Consider the following 19,066-nt stretch of genomic DNA (forward strand, 5'->3'; position numbering starts at 1 on the left):
GGCGTGTGATTCATGACCTCAATTTATGTAAGTAGGTGAACGTCTTTGAGACCGGTGTTGTCGTCACGGCACACCTGGCAAGATCAATATAAAACCCTGTGGCTGTTAATGACACATCACTCTTATATTTTTCCAGCCCCGACTCTCCCATTTCCATAATGAATCCTCCCACGGCACAGTAAATCTGTCACCTTAAACCACTTCAGCCGTCTCACACAGCCCAGGTACTGCAGCAGACACACTCCTGCCTCGTGAAGTGCCATGGGGCCTGTTGCTGCGTGTGCTAGATAGGGCTATACTCTGGAAATGAAGAGCAGCAAAGCTGTAGTGTTTCTCCTTTTAAAGATAGGAAACGGTGAAGTGTCTTCCTTCCTGTCTTCCAAAAGCAGCTGTCTTTTTGCTGCTTGTGTAAGAGGGAAAAGCCTTTAAGCCATTAGAAGTGCTTAAAGTTATTTTCTAAAAAAAAAAAAAAACAGTGGCCCAGGGAAAATGGGTTTGTATCATTGGCTGTTAAATAATACAATGAGTTATGCCAACACTTCCACACATCTCTTATGCAATGCTAAATCCACTGCTGAGCTTTTGCTTGTTTATAAAATTGGGGGAACGCAGTGGTGGGTAAGTCTGCGTGGCAATCGATAAAGAGCCAAGAGCCTTGGCATGGCCTGCTGTGATTTTAACAGCAACATCAGATGAAGTCAGATGAATCACCTTTCCCCCCTTTGGCCCCTTGGCAACTCACTTTGCCCTACCCACAATGCAATCCTAAACAGAGCATACAGTGAAGATTTATTGTGACAAATGATTTTAGAGATTAACACCTGGATAACCAGCTTCAGAATACTTTGAGATGACTTGCGCTTCTACACCCCAAAACTAGAAACACATTCAATCAGTACACACAACTGTGAAAATGGTACAAAATAAAATGCATCTTAATCCCGTTTTTACTTCTATCCACCAAGATGATCCTACTGTAAAGGATTCATGAGTGGAATGAGTGACAGAGCAATGGGAGGATGGAGAAATAAAGCTAACACTGAACACAGATGAGTCAAACAGTTACTTTATTTATGTTCAGGTAAAAACATGAACCTGATGCAGTAAATTATTGCAGATCTTAGAAACCAGCACATGAACGATTGGGCCAGGAGAGCATACAGTGGCGCCCTCCCCTGGCCACAGACTGCAGGTGCACACCACGGTTTGTTCCAAGCCAGCAGTGCAAAAAAAAAAAATAAAAGAAAAAAAAATAAATCAACTACAGCAAGAAAAAAAAAAAAACAAGACAATATAGAAAATTAAAAAAAGGTAAAGCAGACATTCGCACCTCAAACAGGGCAGACATTCGCACCTCAAACAGGGTGTGAAACTGCATATAAACTTTATTCCATAAATGAACTTGAAATCCTATCTGGCCATGAAACGATAAAATGAGACCAGCCAAATTTTGTGCCCAGCTACATTATGTGTTGAGGGTTGCTCAGAGCCTGGTGCAGCGAGAAAACCCCGCACCTCCTGTAGGGTCCAACAGAGAGACACTACTCTATCAAAGTAAGAGCAAAACAAATTCAGTTGTCGAACACACTGGATATAACTCTTCAACATTTGAGCTGAAGCTCTTTGTAATAAGTAGGCCAGAACACAATTTCAACTTGGGTAGGAAAAAAAGAAAAAGAAAAGATACTATGCTCTCATCACTACCCGCATTCAACCAACTGCAACTCTCGTTTCCACAACTTTAAGCAAAGACACACATAGGAGGGGAAAGCCGAACCAAAATGCAACACACAAACTGGGGCCAATATAATACAGAACAAAATGCGAACGGACGAACTGAGGGGAAAAGACATGAGAACAAAGAGCTATTCTATCAAATGTGTAGAATGAGCAAAGTCTGCAAATTTGTCTGTACAAATGATCTTTGGAGCTAAAGTGAACCTAGCTTGCTCGATGGACCCCCCCTCCCCTTCCTCCCCACCACCCAGTGACGTTTTCCACCACTCTGGGGAGGAAACATCCCTTTTTTTTTTTTAAATATCACACAGCAATGCAATTTAAAATGTCACCCAGGTTTTTTCATCTTTTTTAACATTACTCAACTACTGATATAAGTTTTTCTCAGATTTTTTTTTTCCATTTTTTAAGTTCTGTGAGTCATGTAACGCCTTTCCATTTTTTGTTTTTTGTTTTTTTTTGGAGAGACGGGGGCAGCAAATATATATCTGAAGTCTTTTAATTTTTCTGCAAGCTGCTTTCTCTAACAAGAAGGCTGTACACACATAGCCTTAATGTATGTGATTACAAAAAAAACTAGGAAGGAAGTCATGATTTCATCAGTCGCTGTAGAAGGCATTTGAATGTGAGACGTGGAGAGATCAGGAAAGGTGGAACGACTGCTGGCCCTCTCGAGCCGCAATCAACAGTTTCTCGCGCATGATCTCTATGCTGGAGTAGTCGGGCAGCTTCAGGTAGTTGACGCAGGTCATGACTGAGGGGAGGAAGTCGTCCGGGTTCTCCGTCGACTCAAATGTCTTCCTCACGATCGTCAGAGGGGGATTCAGGCTCCGGAAACCTGTGAGAGAAGAGGGCAACATCAGGGTGAGGATCAAGCTCACTGTGACACACATTGTACATAATATATATTGTGTCATTTTAAAAAACAGTGCTTGGAACAAGTTAAGCTGATTCAACAACCGTTTAAATACTAGGTGACCTTTAACTTTTGGCACTGCTGCTTCACCATGTTTCCACCTGAACTCCATTCATGCTGAAATAGTGTGTGTGTGTGTGAGGTGACTCACCTCCGACAGGCAGTCTTGGGCTTCCTGTGACAAACTGCAGGAAGAGTCTCTGCTGCTCGGCATCGAAGCTGCTCAGCACCTCAAACAGGAACCGTACCGCACGGCTGGGGAGAGATGGACAACATGTATGTCAAACACGTGCGTATGGATATACACATCTTGCCTTGGGACCGAAACTTATGATAACACAATGTTTAGCTTGTTTAATGTGTCATGTGGGGACTGACAGGAGTAGTCTAAACTCATATTTTAATGGTGCTCTACATGCAACAAATTGTCAGCTCTAGCCTGCAATGGCTTCCTCAGAGAGACAACATAATACCGTTAGCTGGCTGACAAAATGCACTATGGAACGCACAGCATCACAATCAGGAACAAAGTGGAGCTCGTCTTATCAGAGCTAACTAAATGTTCTTTAGGCAAAAGTTAAATAACGGTCTAAAGCTTACATCACAGGTTTACCGTCTCACCTGTCATGTGTGTAGCCATGGTCCGGTCGACAGCACTCCATCAGGGTTTTGACGTCCCACGTCTCTGATTTACTGCCACACAGCAACTGGTCCAGCTACAGTGGGGGAGGAGATGTGAGTGATTAGGGAAGAGAAAAAGAAAAACACATACAAACCACAGCTAGTGTTGCACTGACTACTACAGTGATGTAAAAACGATCTCCTATTAGAAAGGAATGGTAGTTGCATGTCAAATAAACAATAATCACATCCCTACTGTGCCTAAAACAGACACAAACACGCACACAGATTAACAATAAAACAAAGAGCGCCCAGAACTCACTCCTTCCTTTAAACACCACTGAGCTAAACAGATTGCAGTGTTAACTGGGACCATGTAAACAATCTGTCCGCTTTAATGCACTAACCAATACACAATGCACTTAATTGATATTGTACATTGCTACCTTTCTTATTAAAAACGTTTTTATGGAATGATTGCTGAAATGAGAGTTAACTGTTGACTGTAGTTTAATCGACTCATCGAGGACATTAAAGGTTCTAGTGAGAATCACAATAATGGACTATGTGCTCACCTCCTCTGGATAGAAATATTGCAGGTGATGCAGGGGGAAGACTGACTCAAACCCTTCCCTGAATGACTCAAACTGCCTGGACACTCCTTCATTTAGAGTCCAGTACACCACCAACTAGAGAGAAAGAAAACAAAGGGGAACAACAAAGGGGAACAAATATGATTAACATTAAGAGCCAAAATAGCAGGCCAAGCAAACCCCATACTAATTAAAATGGGAGTGAGACTGAGTGAGAAACAGAACGAGAGACACAAGGACAACAAACAGTTTGTGCACCACATACCCTGAGGTACTCCTCCAGGTTGTAGATTGTGACCGGGACGTCTTTGCCGCCCTTTTTCAGCTCAATGTTGGGGAACCCTGGTAGGGTGAAGTCCAAACCCAGGTCCTCCACTGAGCAGCCGTTCATGTTCAGGCTCTCCAGCGCCTGCTGCAGTGTTTCCCTCGTCTGATGCACACAAACATAAGAGACAGAGACAGAGACAGAGACAGAGAGAGAGAGAGAGACAGAGAGAGAGAGAGAGAGAAAGAGAGAGAGAGAGGGGCATGAACAAAATTGTGTTATATGAATAACAAAACTCACTTAAAACCATCCATGTTGTGAAAGGGGAGAAAACAAGATTAGCAACCTCTTACAAACAGAATGACTAGCATAGAATATCATGAAAGATGTCTGGAACATCCAGATAATGCAGGATTTTCCCTAGGGTTTAGAAAGGTTTAGGTGGTAGCATTAATTAGGTGGGTTTGACAGAGGGATAAGGAAGTTTAAAACTCAGAAAAGCATTTAGCAGCAAACTTAAGACTATAGGAACACAATATATGCTGCAAAGCGCGGCTCCTTGAACTAATTTAAAGGCCTACTGCAAGGAAAACAATGCAGTCTTGGGAGTTTTGGCATTTCCTTTACACAGTCTGCCAAAGAGTTTAATAGGCAGAGAAAGCTCTTTTATATGTCAAGGGCTAACACTCGCACTAACTTCATAATTCTCACACCACTGTCTCTTGCAGGAGTACTTCCATTTCGCAAACTGTAGGAAAGGGTTTTACATTGCTTGCACAAAAGAGGTTTGTAGACTGATTGGTTTGAGGAGACCGTTCCTTTACCTGTGATCGGTCCTGCTCCAGCCTCTTCTTCTGGCGGATAATGTCCTCCAGGTGCTGGATGGACTTGGCCACGCCAGGGTCAATGTTGACCAGGTCATGGGAGCTGATGGACGTCTCTTGCCGTAGCATCCACTTGTAAAATGGCAGCCCCAGGGGCAGGTCCAGCTGGGGGAAGAAGTGGGAGGAGAGGGAGTGAGGGTGTGGTACATGATGAATATTCAAAATGGAGATTTTCCTGTACCTGGCCATAAACATGTCTATGGAGTATTCAACCAAAATGTTGTAACATATACACAATCAGATACCCCCACAAATCAAAGATGTCATATTGGAATGAAAATCTTCGGGCGAACTACTTGAGCTGCAAAAATGGACACATCTCTTGCATAATGAAACAAATCAAGCACTTTGCGTTTTTTGAAATATTAAAAATGTATTTGACTACCATTAAGCCCACTTGATTATGCTTGAAGACTCTTACTCTCTGGAAGATGCCTAAATGAAACTAGCTTCATTTAGAGGAGCATTTTGAAATGCTTCTGGTTTGCCTCTTTTCAGATGAAAATATGTACATCTGACCATTCGTGCATTTCAAAAACTTAGAGGGCTGTGGTAGTTGATAGTTCAGGGCACACCGATACTGAAACCGAAATAAAAAAAAACCAAGATGACATTACCAGTCTGAAGTCCATAATGGCTTTGGCCATCAGCTTTCCTAAGAAACGGAACTTCATTTTGATTTTGGCTATGTGTGCTGGTTTGGTTGTCCTCCCGAAGGGAACAGCGAACAGTCCCCTGGAGCTGAACATGTACTTAGTTCCCTCTTGGCTTCCTGTTGGGGCAGAGACAACAATAAGGTCAGACTAATACAGTAGAAAAAACAAGCAAAGACTTTGTCTTCCCATAATAAATCAAAACGAACCCACACTTCAAGAGGTTAAGTAGATTTCTTACCAATTAGGCTGTCTCAAGCACATTTAGACAGGATAAAAATGTAATGACTTACCTAGGGTTGGGAAATTTTTAAGATTTTAAATAAATGCCAATTCTTGATATTACCTTTCTAGACCTTACAGCATGCCGAAAATACTATGCCTGTACTGAAAATTAGTTCCAAAGATTTGTCATTGTGATTTTGAACAGCAAGCTGAGGACGTGTACCAAAGATTCAAACAAAGTGGCTGCCAGTCTGGTGTTCTGGACCAAGCATATGGCAAAGTTTGGAATGGACAAGTCTTCAAAAGAGCTCTTGGTCATCAGAAACATCCCAAACTTTCCTCACAACCCAGCACAGCACATCAAGAACACAGTTAAACGAATTTATATGTAGAGACCTCTCCCTATGTGATGTCTTCCCAGATGCTCCTGCCTTTTCCTTAGCCATTTAAAACCCACTTGGCTTCCCAAACCAATGGGTAACCACAGGTGTGTTGGATGCAATAACTGCCCCAGCAAGACTTTTGTTGATGTATCCAGCCATAGGGCTCATCAGTGTTGCCAACTGTAACAGTAACTGTAATCTAAACTAAACTAATTCACCACCAAACTGGAACACAGTATGCAGCAACAAAAACAAAAAGCTGACTATTTTGTCATCGGGCAGACAATGCATCTTAACCAATTTAATTTTAATATACCACAGCCTTTCGTGGGTTATTATCCTTGCCTATTGTCAGTGCATCAAGTCAAACTGAACTGTTGAGTATTGGCAGTGCACTAGTCCACTGGTGTCCAAATCATGTGCCATGGTGGGCCAAGAGCATGCCGGATTTCATTCCAACCAAACACTACACCACCAACTAAAAATGTCAAGTTACACCCACTGTTACAGGTGAGCAGTGTAAGGCTTACAACACCTTTTTCACACTTTTCACAATAGGAGGCTCTGACACACTGGATGAGATCCAGTGAAAACTAACTCAGTGCTACTGACATGGTTGCCAGCTGTGAGAGTCTTTGCAACCAAGCTGTCAAGATTACTACAAAGCCAGGACAGTCAGCAATGGCTACAGCTGACAGTAACAGCTTTGTTACGAACAAATCAGTTGGCAATTTCAAGTTTTCAACAGTAACAGTTTACTACTACAACTTAACTAAGATTACTGCTAACATGCAATTAGTAAGGCCTACTACAGTCACGTTACATCCTCAAAGGATTAAGCCCACTTAAAACAAAGTCGTCCAACAACCAATATACCAAACCTAAATCAAAAAGTCAAATGTTGAAAAAATGACATGACTTACCTTATCAGGAAACCAGAAAACTTTAAATTAATCTTCCAATTCAATTATGAACTGTTGAAACCAAACCATTTAATCATATCTTTAACCATATCATTTATTATTCATTATACCCTTGATCAAAATGACTTCCACGTCCAAAACTGACACACATCACACAACTGTACAGTGTGTGTGCAAGTGACTGCGAGGTTGTGATGTGACATAAGACCCTTTCACACGTGTAGCTTCTTCTACTAATCTTCTGTCTTGGGAGCATGTGTGAACGGGAGCTGGAGGCGATATTCTGGAGAAGTTGATATGGCAATTTCCCTCCTCAAGACCAAGTGAAATTTCCAGGAATCTTCCTTCGCAACAGTAGTGTAAACAAAAACCGTAAGATTCCTGGGACAAGCATGCAAAAGGTAATAACGCGTAACACGCTTTCATGTAGAGCGAGCGAACCAATCACAACAGACTCTCGGGTAACGCATCTCATTCTATGCATTTGTTTGGAGCACTAGACCTGAAAGTTTGAGAACCGCCAAAGTGAGCAAATTTTTGGTTTTCAAAAATGTCTGCTACAGATAGCAGGTAGCAGAGTGTGTTCAGTTCTCCATGGCATGGGAAAGGTTATCTTTTAGCTGATGCATACAGCAGCCGAGGAAGCATAGCAAATATGAGAATAAAACGAAAATGCGACTACACTTCGTCCAACGGGACAAACTATCCTCCCTATCCAAGTGTTGCAACACTTGCGATCTCATCTTTCTAACCTTTGCCATGCTTGCTCTAGGCTTCAGCTATAAGATAGCTGCTCCCAAACGCACTACTGAATTAGGCTAGACACACATCAGACTTGTTGAACTAAGGGTTCATTGTTAATGGGGATGAGGTGGTACCTTTAGGGTTGGCCAGGGTGACCTCTTCACCCCTCCACAGCCCAAGGTCGGCCCGCTGGAGCTCCTGGGACACCAGAGCGTAGAACTCCAGAGTGGGACCCAGACCTGTGCCCACCTGAGAGAACACAAAAAGTAAGGATTAGAGATGCACCGATTGCAATTTTCTTGGCCGATTCCGATTTCCGATTTTTTAAAAGTCTGACCTGCCGATTCCGATTTTGGCCGATTCCGATTTTCTTTCTAAGAACTATAATTGACAGCATCCACAAATTTTTTTTTTACTTTTCTTTAATGGAAAATTTAAATTCAATTGTATGTTCATAATAAAACATTGACTATTAATAACTTACATTTTCTCCAAAACTGCACCAGGTTACAGGACCTTCTCTCACTCTCACTCAAACAAATCTCAAAATATAAGAGTGCTCCAGGTTACTGGACAGAGCTTTTCTGTACAAATAAAATCCAACTGAAAATGAACTGCAGTATATCCTACTTTATCTAACATGTTTTACTTTCCCAAAAGAAAACAGGTGCAACAGATCTATATAACAACACACCTAATAGTAATTTATTTACATCAAAAGGTTATCCATGGAGCCCAGCCCAATGTAATAGAGATTTAAAGAGTCATAGTGCCATCTTGTGGTGAAAAAAAATGACTTTGTTTTGACTCCGCTGAGATCGGGTGGTAGCTCGTTTCTCCCACACAGTAAGCAGGCTGACCAATATCATGCACGTGATAAACTTTAGCTTGAAAAGTAAAATCTATACAGTTACATCATATCACCGTTTATTTCCATGCATATGCGTGAGCTTCTGTCGGCGGAGAGAGAGACACACAGAGTATGGTGGTTTCGGCGCATCGGCCGACGCTTCCGGAGTTTTCCCGGGTGCATGGTGCCGGTCCGAGATTTCGGCGGGGGTCCCAACGCTAATGCGTCAACGGGTGCCCGGCGAACGGGTTCTACGGCAGGATCAATGCGACCCGTGTGCGCGGTGGAAAGGACAGCGGCGAGAGAGATGGGACGCGCTGGAACGGAGATCAGTATGGCTGTATGGACTATTACAGCAGAGTTTTTACCGTTGTCTTAAATTTGACCGGCACAGAATCGGATATATGAGACTGATCTGCCGGTCATGGCCGATCAGCTGAAAACCGGCCGATTCCGGTCACCGGCCGATCGATCGGTGCATTTCTAGTAAGGATCTGTCCTCAATACCTATGTGAAATACTTTGTTAAAGCCTTATGGCCCTTCAATCATTTTAACACAATGAGCCAGGATCCAAAAACAGGTCATATTTTTGTGATTTGGGTTCCAGGCTGACAATGCTGAAGAACCCTGCCCTGAAGTGGATTTTCAATCTTAAATTCTCCACTTTCCTTTTCCTCATCTTTCTACATGGTCAAGAAAAGGTTGTAAGGGAAGCAAAAATAGTTACATCTTCTAGACAATATGCAGACTTATGTCTATATCAGAGGTGCACCGATACAAATTTTTCAGAGCTGATGCTAGTATGCAGCACATGATTATGTAGAATGGCCAATCTGAGTACCACTCAATTAAAATTCATTCATGCCGCATAGTATTGGCCTGTTATAAAACAATTACAAGGGCAAGTGCTTCCGTTTCATTCAAAATATGCACTGAAAATTGTATATCAATCCTCGATCAAATCAAATAAAACAATAAAATAGAAAATGTGCAAAATCTTCATTTACGGTAATTTTTCAGCATTGTTGTCTCGCCTACCAGTGTGAAACCAGCCAGAATAAAATATAATACCTTGTGGTCAAGATTTAAGAATAAAATCCATATTGATGAGCATGTGTTTTTTGAGTAAAACAAAAGACCTGGATGAATATATTTAAGGGGGCACTATAGTGAATGAAAACATAACCGTTTTGTCCAAAAAATCCCATTCATCAACATTACTTATTCTTGTTTCCAAAAGTGACAGTGATAAATTTTACATTCTTAATTTTAAGGCAGAACTGCCTCACTTCACGTATGATTTTGGCTCTCTGGCTGGCTTGAGGGACCTGCTTTGCCTCTCCTCCTCCCTAAACACTGTCTGACACCTAAGCTTGGCACTAATGGCTTGCTTCGCTAAGATTAAATAATTGTCACACTGCAGACATTTTGTCTCCTGCCGGAAAAGTATTTTATAGCTCCAAAGCGCAGCTCATTAAAGTAGCGGTATCTGGACAGCTTCATTTGCCAATCCGAGTACAAGTGGATTCCGATACCAATGATCGGTGCACCTCTAGTCTGTATTCTGAGTGCTGTGCAGGACTGAATATTGATGTGTACCTCATTCTCATACTGGATCTCCAGCATGGCCCTGGAGCTGCCAAGGTCCTGCATCACAGACTCAGCCTGTTTTAGCAGCTCCTCACGGTTTATCGTCCTCTGAAAACCAGACAAGAGAGGGAATGAATACAGTGGAAAAAAAAATTGTTATCAATTTTAAGAGTTTGCACATGTAAATGGCATATCCCTTTTTAAATAATCCACATTAGATGTCCTGATTATGAGAAAACTGAATGGCAGGGACATACTAACAGTCAGGATACTGAAGCATATAGACACAGAAAACATGTTGCAATATATGTCTAAGAGTTAGTATTCAGAATACTGTGCATGTAAACACACTCGATGAGTAAAAAGCTACAGAGACCAAAGGAGAAAGTAAGGAAACAGAGTAAGGCCCAGTACAAACTGTAATGAACTAGATCTCACTTCACATGCTCTATTAAAATTCTCAGTGAATAACAACTACAGTGATGTCAGCAGGAGGCAGGAAACAAGGTGTCTAATTGGTGGATTCCATTATGCACTGACACCAAGTTAAAACACATCAATATTGCGACATATTGCACCTTTTTCCTGTCAAGACGGGGTGCAACTCTGCTGTCCTGAGAATCTGATTGGTTGATTTCAGGGTTGGTGTCGAGTAGGCGCTGCATGGCTCTGTCGCGATCAAAGGCAGTTACGTAGAATAGCATCTGCCGTGTGTCAAAGGGGAAGAAGAATGGGCTGTAGAGATGGAGAGAAAAATGTGTGTGGGGAGGTGAGAGGGAGGGACGGGGGGGGGGCAGAGAGAACCAATCTACATTAATAGAAATGAAAACAATGCATTTCATGTAATCACACATTAACATCAATAAATTAATATAAATATTGAAAAAATGAATATCCATTTAAATAGTCATGTTTTTTTAATATAGGCCAAAGGTCTGATTACACCTCCTCAATTCAGTAAATAAGGGAATGGTTTGAGTGTTTACCAGGTCTTTCCGAGCTCGATGAGCCAAGTGGGGATGTTCCCCGTCATGATGACCAGCGGGTCTTGCAGCTGACGGTTGGCTTTGGCTGTCAGCTTACTGTTGATGAACTCACTGGTGGGGATGATTTCCTTACACACAGCATTCTGCAAAACAATTACAATTTCCCATTTGGCAGACGCTTTTATCCAAAGCGACGTACATATGAGATTTTAATACAACACAAGCAAGTATCTAGTCGAGAGAGAACAACGAGAGTAAGTGCCATAAAGCTAAGTTCTGGTCCAACAGGACATAGGTGCTACGAGGCAGTGCTACTAGGCAGTGAACAGAGGCAGATAAAGTTTTTTTTTTTTTTTTTTTGAATTACGCAGTCCATCAGGTGAGAAGGTGTTCACTAAAGAGCTGGGTCTTTAGCCTTTTCTTAAAGATTGAGGGGGACTCTGCGGATCGAATGGAGTTTGGTAACTCATTCAACCACCAAGGAACCACAGTAGAGAAGAGTCTGGCTAGAGACTCAGGGCCTTGTTGTGCTGGCAGCACCAGGCGCCGCTCCTTGGCAGAGCGTAGTGAGCGGGAGGGAGCGTAGACCTGAATGAGCGAGTTCAGGTAGGTCGGAGCCGTTTTGGTTGCTGCTTTGTAGGCGAGCATCAAGGACTTGAACTTGATGCGGGCAGCAACTGGGAGCCAGTGGAGGGATATGAACAGCGGAGTGACATGTGCTCTTTTGGGCTGGTTGAAGACCAGATGCGCCGCCGCGTTCTGGATCATCTCAACACAACACAACACAACATGACATTCATAATACATGTACCATGTTTTACCTGTTTTGTTCCAATATGGCATCATACTATGGACTGCCTGTGTTAATCTGATTATCAACACCTGTTGACTAGTGACGATAACCCTGCTGTTCATTTACCAAGATAGTTGTGCCTGTGTAAAGAAATGTGGCATGGCTACAGAATGAGGTGACTCTATACTAATAATAATAAAGTGGTGGTCAAACATATCATTGATCAGACTAGGAATTAGTTATCAGAATATATGGCATCTAAAAAAGATTACACAATTGCAGAATCTGGGGACCAAAGATCTAGCTCCTATGCAGGTCTACACAAAACACCGAGCTAAGAGCATATACTTTGAAGGAATACTTTGTGTAACACTGAAATCCAGTCGTAAGAATATCTGTGTTACACTTGAAACAAATTGAAATGGTTTAATAAACAAAAATCAGCTGACAGAAAGACTACTATGATGTTTCTGTAATGCTGATTTGGGAATGAGCCATTCTCTCCTTACACCTACTTCATACAAGTAGAACCAGTATCTACTGATGGAGTGCAGGACCCTCAGCAGCAGGTTGACCTCTAAAGAGGGGTCGTCAAAGGTTATGGTCTCTGGTGGCTCCGAAATGAGGTATGTCTCTAGAGGATTGGTAACGCTGGGACACACACCATCTGGAAGTGCAGGGGATGAGAGTCAGTAATAAGTCAGTCTACAGATTCAGACATGTAAGAATTAGAAAATGAGAAGCTGTGTGAAGTAAATACCAATTGTTTGAGCACCACTGGCTACATTTACATGCAGAGAATTCTGTTCTTAATTTGGTTATTCAAGTAACCTGGTTGTGAGTCAACGAATGTAAATGTCATAACTAAGAATTACCCAGTTAAGACTAGTGGTTGAGCTCATACTCCGACAATGAGAAACCTGGTTCAAATGGAACTCTTACTCTGATATTAAACGGTGTGGCATGTAAAAATCGTATGCCTTCAACTTTTGTTTTTTCTTAGGGTTTGACCTTAATCGGAGTATAGACAATAGCCATTTTACTTACATGATAGATGTAGCCAATGTGACTGCATGTAAACTGTCCATAAATCAAAGCATTCTTAAATTTCCTTAAATTTATGTTCGATCATTACTAGGTTGAAGAAAAGTGTCAGGCAAGGAAAGGAATAACTAAAAAGGTTGTTTTTGCCTAAAATTGCATCAGTCCAGGAACTGCTTAGCAATATCCCAGAACTAGTCAGCAGTTCGTGGACCTTAGTTTGAGCAACGCTCCATTAGAAGACATGAAAGATTCACACCATGCCACAGCTCATCCTGTTTCTTGGCGTTGCGAGGTGAAGTTTTGGTGGGGGCGGTCTGTGCTCGGCCCCTCTTTCCTCCCACAGCGTCTTTGCTGCCGTCCTCGTCTTCTCTCACAGGCTTATACCTAACAGGAGGCAAGGCACAGGACATTATCTCTCTGTATGCTCTGGTGAGCAGGTACGCCAACTTTTAGACCGAAACCAAACCCTTTTTGCCCCACTTTACCCCGTGACCAGGATCAGGGTTGCTTCACATTTTTAATAATCAAATTCCATGATTTTTCCATGTATTTAATGACTGTCGCTTTTGGGGAATTGTATATTCTATGAAAGTGTATGACTCAGGGTTTCTTCAGTGACAAATTTTACGCATTTATTTGGAAGGCAGGAACACTTCACTTTCGGTATTATTCTAACTGTCTCTGGCTGATTTGAGGGAGCTGCTTTGCCCCTATTCCACTCAACACTGCCTGACACCTTAGCTTGGCACAGCTCGCACTTTGCATCTCTCAGATCGAATAGTCGCCACACTGCAGACATTATGTCTCTCGCCAGAAAAGCATTTTTATAGCTCCAAAGCACAGTTCATTAAAGTATGGGTATCAGGACTGCTTCATTTGCAGATTCAAGTACAAGTACTTGGGAGCTGGATCAGCACAGATTCCAATCCTACAGACATCATCAGTGCACCTCCACACATGACCAAGGCTGGTGGAAATGTGTTTGGTTTAACATATTACAACTTTCTTCAACATACATACAGTATGTTCTAGATAAGGAACAAGCATTGTACCATATTGTGTGTGTTTTGGTCCAGATGCCGGCTCGCCCGAGCGGGTTTGCCTCGTCGTCCGTGGACTCCCTCTCCTCCTCAGCCTGAAGACTGAACTGCCGTACGGCCTGGTATACAGTCATGTTGTATGGCAACAGGTGGTCACCAATGTAGAACTGTAGTCTGTGGCGCACGCTGCCAGAATTCAGGAACTGGGCCGCCTGGATAACCAATAAAATAGATAGTAGTTTAGGAATTACAGCGTAGGTACAAAAAGATTAAATTCACACAGTAGAAATTTCTCTTTCCACAAAGCCTTCTGAAAAGCATGTGCATAGCTCTCAATGCATGTATCCACAGAGGGCCGCATGGGTAAAGATTAAAAGAAGAGCCTTGTTTGGTAGAAGGTATTGTTTTGACATTAAGTGCTGCCACATACCAGTGATTCGTCTATTTCATCGTCTGAACCGTCATCATCACTGTCTTCGTCCTCCTCTCTGATTCTGCCATAACCTGTACAAACAAGAGTTCAAGTGAGCAACCCAACTGAGGAAACATTGCCAACTTGGAAAAAAAACTTTTTTAATATATATGTTTAACATACATTCAGATGTTGAAAAGGTTAAAAGGATGGCTTTTATAAAAGTTGAGCGCAGACAATCCCTCACCTCGGACAACCAGGTATCTCTCAATGGCCTGAACCAAGGCCAGGGGGTCAATCTTCACTGGGCCGCCCTTCCATTGTTTCACATTAGTGCAATCTGGGTGTCTCTGCAGCTGACACTTCAGCTGATGAGTGTTGAAGAACTTCAGTGCCTGAGAGCCCCTGGAAAGAGACGCATACATGGTCAAAACCAATACATCCCAAACACAGGAATCTATGGTTAGAACAATGAGAGCATTTTTGAAAAGGAAAAGGTACAACAGTATATGAATACATAATATAAATGTATGAATCCCACTAAATGAAGAACAGCACCAAAGCCATAATGATCACAGAAGGCAAAACAAACAACAAACCCACTGACCTGCTCCCATTGCCATTGCCACTAGGGAAGTCGTGCACTTTGACAGGGAACTGCTCCATTTGGCTCAGGCAGTTGTTCATTTTGTGCACCAATGCCAGGAGAGGCCCGTTCTCCGACGGCTCCAGACGACCTGCAGGCTCCATCCCCGGAACCTGCAAACCACGTCACAGAGAGAAAGACAGGCTCAAACTACGATCCTTTTAACAGGGACTTAAACTACAAGAGACATGCCAAACACGAAGTGAGATTACCAACGTTCCAATTATTATCCATAGCAACCATCTCCTCAAAATTCAGAATGGTACAAATCTAAGACTTTCTATTAAAGAATGAGGACATTGTATACTTCAGAATTTCAAGAGTTGTTTCTGAGGACAGGAAGCTCTGCACCTCTGTAGAAGTGACTCAAGTCAATGTTTCCCTTATACGGCATAACGTACTATGTTCTGTTCTCTCACCGGACAGCCAAAGAAGACGTTAAGGAACCTCTTGAGCCGCACGTCACGGCTGATTACGTCTCTGTCAGTGTTGGAGGTTAGGTACAGCAGCAGCTGCTTCACCAGCCCACTGTGCTGGATCTCAAATGATGAGACATCAGATTCTGATACAATACTGGAAATCTCCACCAGACACTCCACACCACCGTCCACCTTGGAAACACAACAGGCCATCAGAAATGTCTTGAAGCTGGCTTGTAACATTTTATAACTACATAAGCAATTTTAGATAAATAACCAGTTTTCTTTAAATAACTTGCACCAGGCAAACTGTCCCAATTGAGAGCCCTTTATGAAAGTCTACATTAATTCTTCTATATTTATGCGGGAAGGCCCAATTGAAGCTCAATTTTTGCTCAAATTTTGCTACCAACTGCAAAGGCTGGTTTTACTGACATGAATTAGATTTAATTAAATTTTAAATGTTTAATTGAAAATTCCACCACTGGTGAAGAAATGTAAATTAAAACCTAACATTGGAATGTATGCTGTACCTGCAGGTTGAGCTGCTCAGTGGCTGTGCAAAGTCTCTGGAGTACATTCAGTGCAGGGTTGCTGCCGTCCACGTTTTCGGAGTTGAAGTAGCGCTCCACAAACTTACTTGCCTGTTCTTTGATCCAGGCCTTGATTTTGTCCCTGGAAAAGAAATATACATCATCTTACTAATGATCACAGATATTAGTCCTCACTGCTGTTACCACCACAACCAGTGGCTGATCATCGCCACTGCTACTAACACTCAGTTGTAACAAAAGAATGCGACTGTGACAATTCAAGAGCAGGAAAGGGGAGTAGGAGGACGCCACAAAAACAAACAAAAAAAACACGTGCATGACCAATCAACTAACATATTAACAACCATTACCCTGATCATCATACCTGTTGTTTGAAATCGAGTCCTTGGGAGGTGCCCTTGCCAGGCCACTCACGCCCGCTGTGCGCGAGGGCTCTGAGTTGGCGTTGTTTGTCTGGGCGCCCAGTTTGCCCCAGGTCTTGGGATTGAGACTGGCCAAGAAGGATGATTTGGGGGACTGAGTAGTGGTAGGGCTCTTGGCTGTTGAGATCCCAAGAAGTAGATTTTGAGGATTATACATACATACAGAAAATAATTACCAAAGATTTAAACAAGAGCCTGAAATGACATTTTAATTCATGATCACATAAATACACACTTAAACATTAAAAGGAATTCAACACATTTTGATGCATTCTTAAAGAAATTTGTTTTTTGGCAAAGAAGCTCTTTGATCAACTTGCCAGTGTTCTAACAAGACTGATACCACTTTCACCTCTGTGTATTAAGGATTTATTTTAGTCACTCTGGTTTATGCCAACGCCTTAGCTCACTATATGTTAAATTCACAGTGCAAGCTAAAAAAAACATCTCAAAACACCCCTGTACCACACAATAACAAAACACACAGAGACAGAAACTGATGTCAGTCTTCTAGTCACACAATGGTAGGTTAATCCAAGACCAAAAAACAGGTGTTTTTCTTTAAGAATACATCATATGAAAATGCACTAGTTCAGTATCAAATGTTGATGAGGTTCATCTATTACTCAATTTATTTTTTTACCAAGTAAGTTGTATGGAAGTGAAATATTCCTTTCAGCAAAATGGATCTGAAACTTAAATATCACACATAAGGGAACACTGATGACTTAACTCACCCTGATTGTCTACTTTATCATCATCCCTTGGGGGAGAGTACTTGGGTCTTCTGGGCCCTCTTTTAGGTAGCCGTTTCCTCTTCAGGACATCACTTAACCGCCTTGGAGAAGGAGAGGACATTAAAATAATGCTCTTTTTGGGAGTGGAGGAGAAAATGTGTGCGACTGCTGCGGATGTAGGTTTGCTCATCCACTGCAACAGGATATATGACTATTTGGGCATTCATTGTTTGCATGCACGTTTATTTTATATTGTTTATGTAATGTCCCATAAGCAGGTTCTTGTAGCATTTCTTGAACTTGATGTCAAACCCTGTTTATGGTGGGTCCCCACATGACAAGAGTGCCAGTGTGTGTTTATGAGCTTGGTTCCCAGTGTGAATTTACTCCATTTGGGCCCTGTGCTAGAAAAGGTAAACAACCCTTGCCATGTTGGCCAAACAAAAAACACTCGGCCACATCACTCACCCCTGTGGGCTGAGGTCCAGTGAGTCGTCCATGCTGTGCTGGAAGCTGGGTGAGCCCAGGTCAGGAGTGGCATTGGTAGCGGCTGTAGTGGATGCAGTGCTGATGGTGGTAGTGCACAGACTGGCAGTACCACTGGTGCATGCCTTAGGGGGACTGGTGACGAGGAAGCTCTCAGACTCTGCCAGGTTCTTCACCTGGTGCATCACACCTGGGGGAGAGAGATGAGGATGGACGTATTACAAATTGTCCCCCAAAAAGCCTCTAAAGAGATACCAGGAAACTACATGCCAACTTCACGCAGTTTGGCAAGTCCCTAGGATCAGGCTAGGGACTGCAGCTCTATATCCAATGTGGGACCTCCCTACCAGGACAGTGACAAGGGAAACACTGGCAGCCAAACACTCAAAGCTCCAAAGTAAAAAATGTTTAGGTACCGATTGTTATCATTTGCCTCACAGATTTACTTGTAACTTACAAATATGGGAATATCCAATTTGTTTGTTTACAATGGAAGGGGAGTTCTTAGTAATCACCTCAGCTGTAATGACAAAATTGATCTAATTTCAGCAATTTTTGACCATTTTGTGGCATCTCCAAATTATTTTGGTAAAAAACATCCCAGGGAACATTCTACACACAAGTGACATGTTTGTCACACTACACATGAAGATTTCCATATCTGGGGCATGGTTCACATGCATTCTGGAGACCCTGGGAGCTATTAGGTAGACCAATTCAAATTCTCTGCCAAGGCAATGGGTTCAACTAAAACTGCTGAGGGTAGATTCCTTGAGGGGGTTCCAGGGGGTCCCCAGCAAATCGATGAATTGTTAAACTTCACCATTATTTCTTTCACAAGAAGTTAACACAATTAGAGAATGTAGAAGAATGTTTATTTTGATCATAGCTTCACTGTTATCTCTCTACCTACAGTACAGATAGTCATGGGAATCTGGACAAAATCATATCCAACAATAAAAATATTCTCAGATTTGGGTCCGACTGAGAGACAAAATCTCATCAAATGGGGATCCGTAGCCCTAATGTGTACTACGTTAGGGGTCCTTGATATGAAAAAGGTTGAGAATCACTGCTTTAAATCACTGTAGGTCGCCTACTCTGGTAAGTAGACAAGGCAGTAAAACAGTCTTGCGTAGTAT

At 42.3% G+C, this 19,066-nt stretch overlaps 1 protein-coding gene across 4 annotated transcripts in view; it reads right to left on the reverse strand.

Annotated features, from left to right (window-relative positions):
- Positions 1-1,355: 1,355 nt before the first annotated feature.
- trip12 (thyroid hormone receptor interactor 12) overlaps positions 1,356-19,066 on the reverse strand; it is a 38,087-nt gene continuing 20,376 nt past the window's right edge. For 2 of the 4 annotated variants that reach the window (XM_071530108.1, XM_071530106.1), the window contains 22 exons: positions 17,907-18,114; positions 17,439-17,539; positions 16,644-16,818; positions 16,259-16,400; positions 15,726-15,917; positions 15,268-15,419; positions 14,908-15,065; positions 14,679-14,752; positions 14,261-14,460; positions 13,465-13,592; positions 12,680-12,831; positions 11,372-11,514; positions 10,964-11,120; positions 10,395-10,493; positions 8,079-8,193; positions 5,634-5,788; positions 4,957-5,121; positions 4,133-4,297; positions 3,850-3,963; positions 3,275-3,369; positions 2,805-2,908; positions 1,356-2,575 (listed from right to left, as the gene is read on the reverse strand). In XM_071530108.1, the coding sequence (XP_071386209.1) occupies positions 2,379-2,575; positions 2,805-2,908; positions 3,275-3,369; positions 3,850-3,963; positions 4,133-4,297; positions 4,957-5,121; positions 5,634-5,788; positions 8,079-8,193; positions 10,395-10,493; positions 10,964-11,120; positions 11,372-11,514; positions 12,680-12,831; positions 13,465-13,592; positions 14,261-14,460; positions 14,679-14,752; positions 14,908-15,065; positions 15,268-15,419; positions 15,726-15,917; positions 16,259-16,400; positions 16,644-16,818; positions 17,439-17,539; positions 17,907-18,114 (3,191 nt within the window). In that variant the 3' untranslated portion in view covers positions 1,356-2,378. Of the gene's footprint in view, positions 2,576-2,804; positions 2,909-3,274; positions 3,370-3,849; positions 3,964-4,132; positions 4,298-4,956; positions 5,122-5,633; positions 5,789-8,078; positions 8,194-10,394; positions 10,494-10,963; positions 11,121-11,371; positions 11,515-12,679; positions 12,832-13,464; positions 13,593-14,260; positions 14,461-14,678; positions 14,753-14,907; positions 15,066-15,267; positions 15,420-15,707; positions 15,918-16,258; positions 16,401-16,643; positions 16,819-17,438; positions 17,540-17,906; positions 18,115-19,066 lie in introns of all 4 variants that reach the window. The other 2 variants (XM_071530107.1, XM_071530105.1) reach the window with 1 other exon arrangement.

This window comes from Centroberyx affinis, unplaced genomic scaffold (genome assembly GCF_046629955.1).
Source record: "Centroberyx affinis isolate AG114_WGS23_722 - 3 ecotype Tasmania unplaced genomic scaffold, CSIRO-AGI_Caff_v1 ptg001882l_1, whole genome shotgun sequence".
Lineage (NCBI taxonomy): Eukaryota > Metazoa > Chordata > Actinopteri > Beryciformes > Berycidae > Centroberyx > Centroberyx affinis.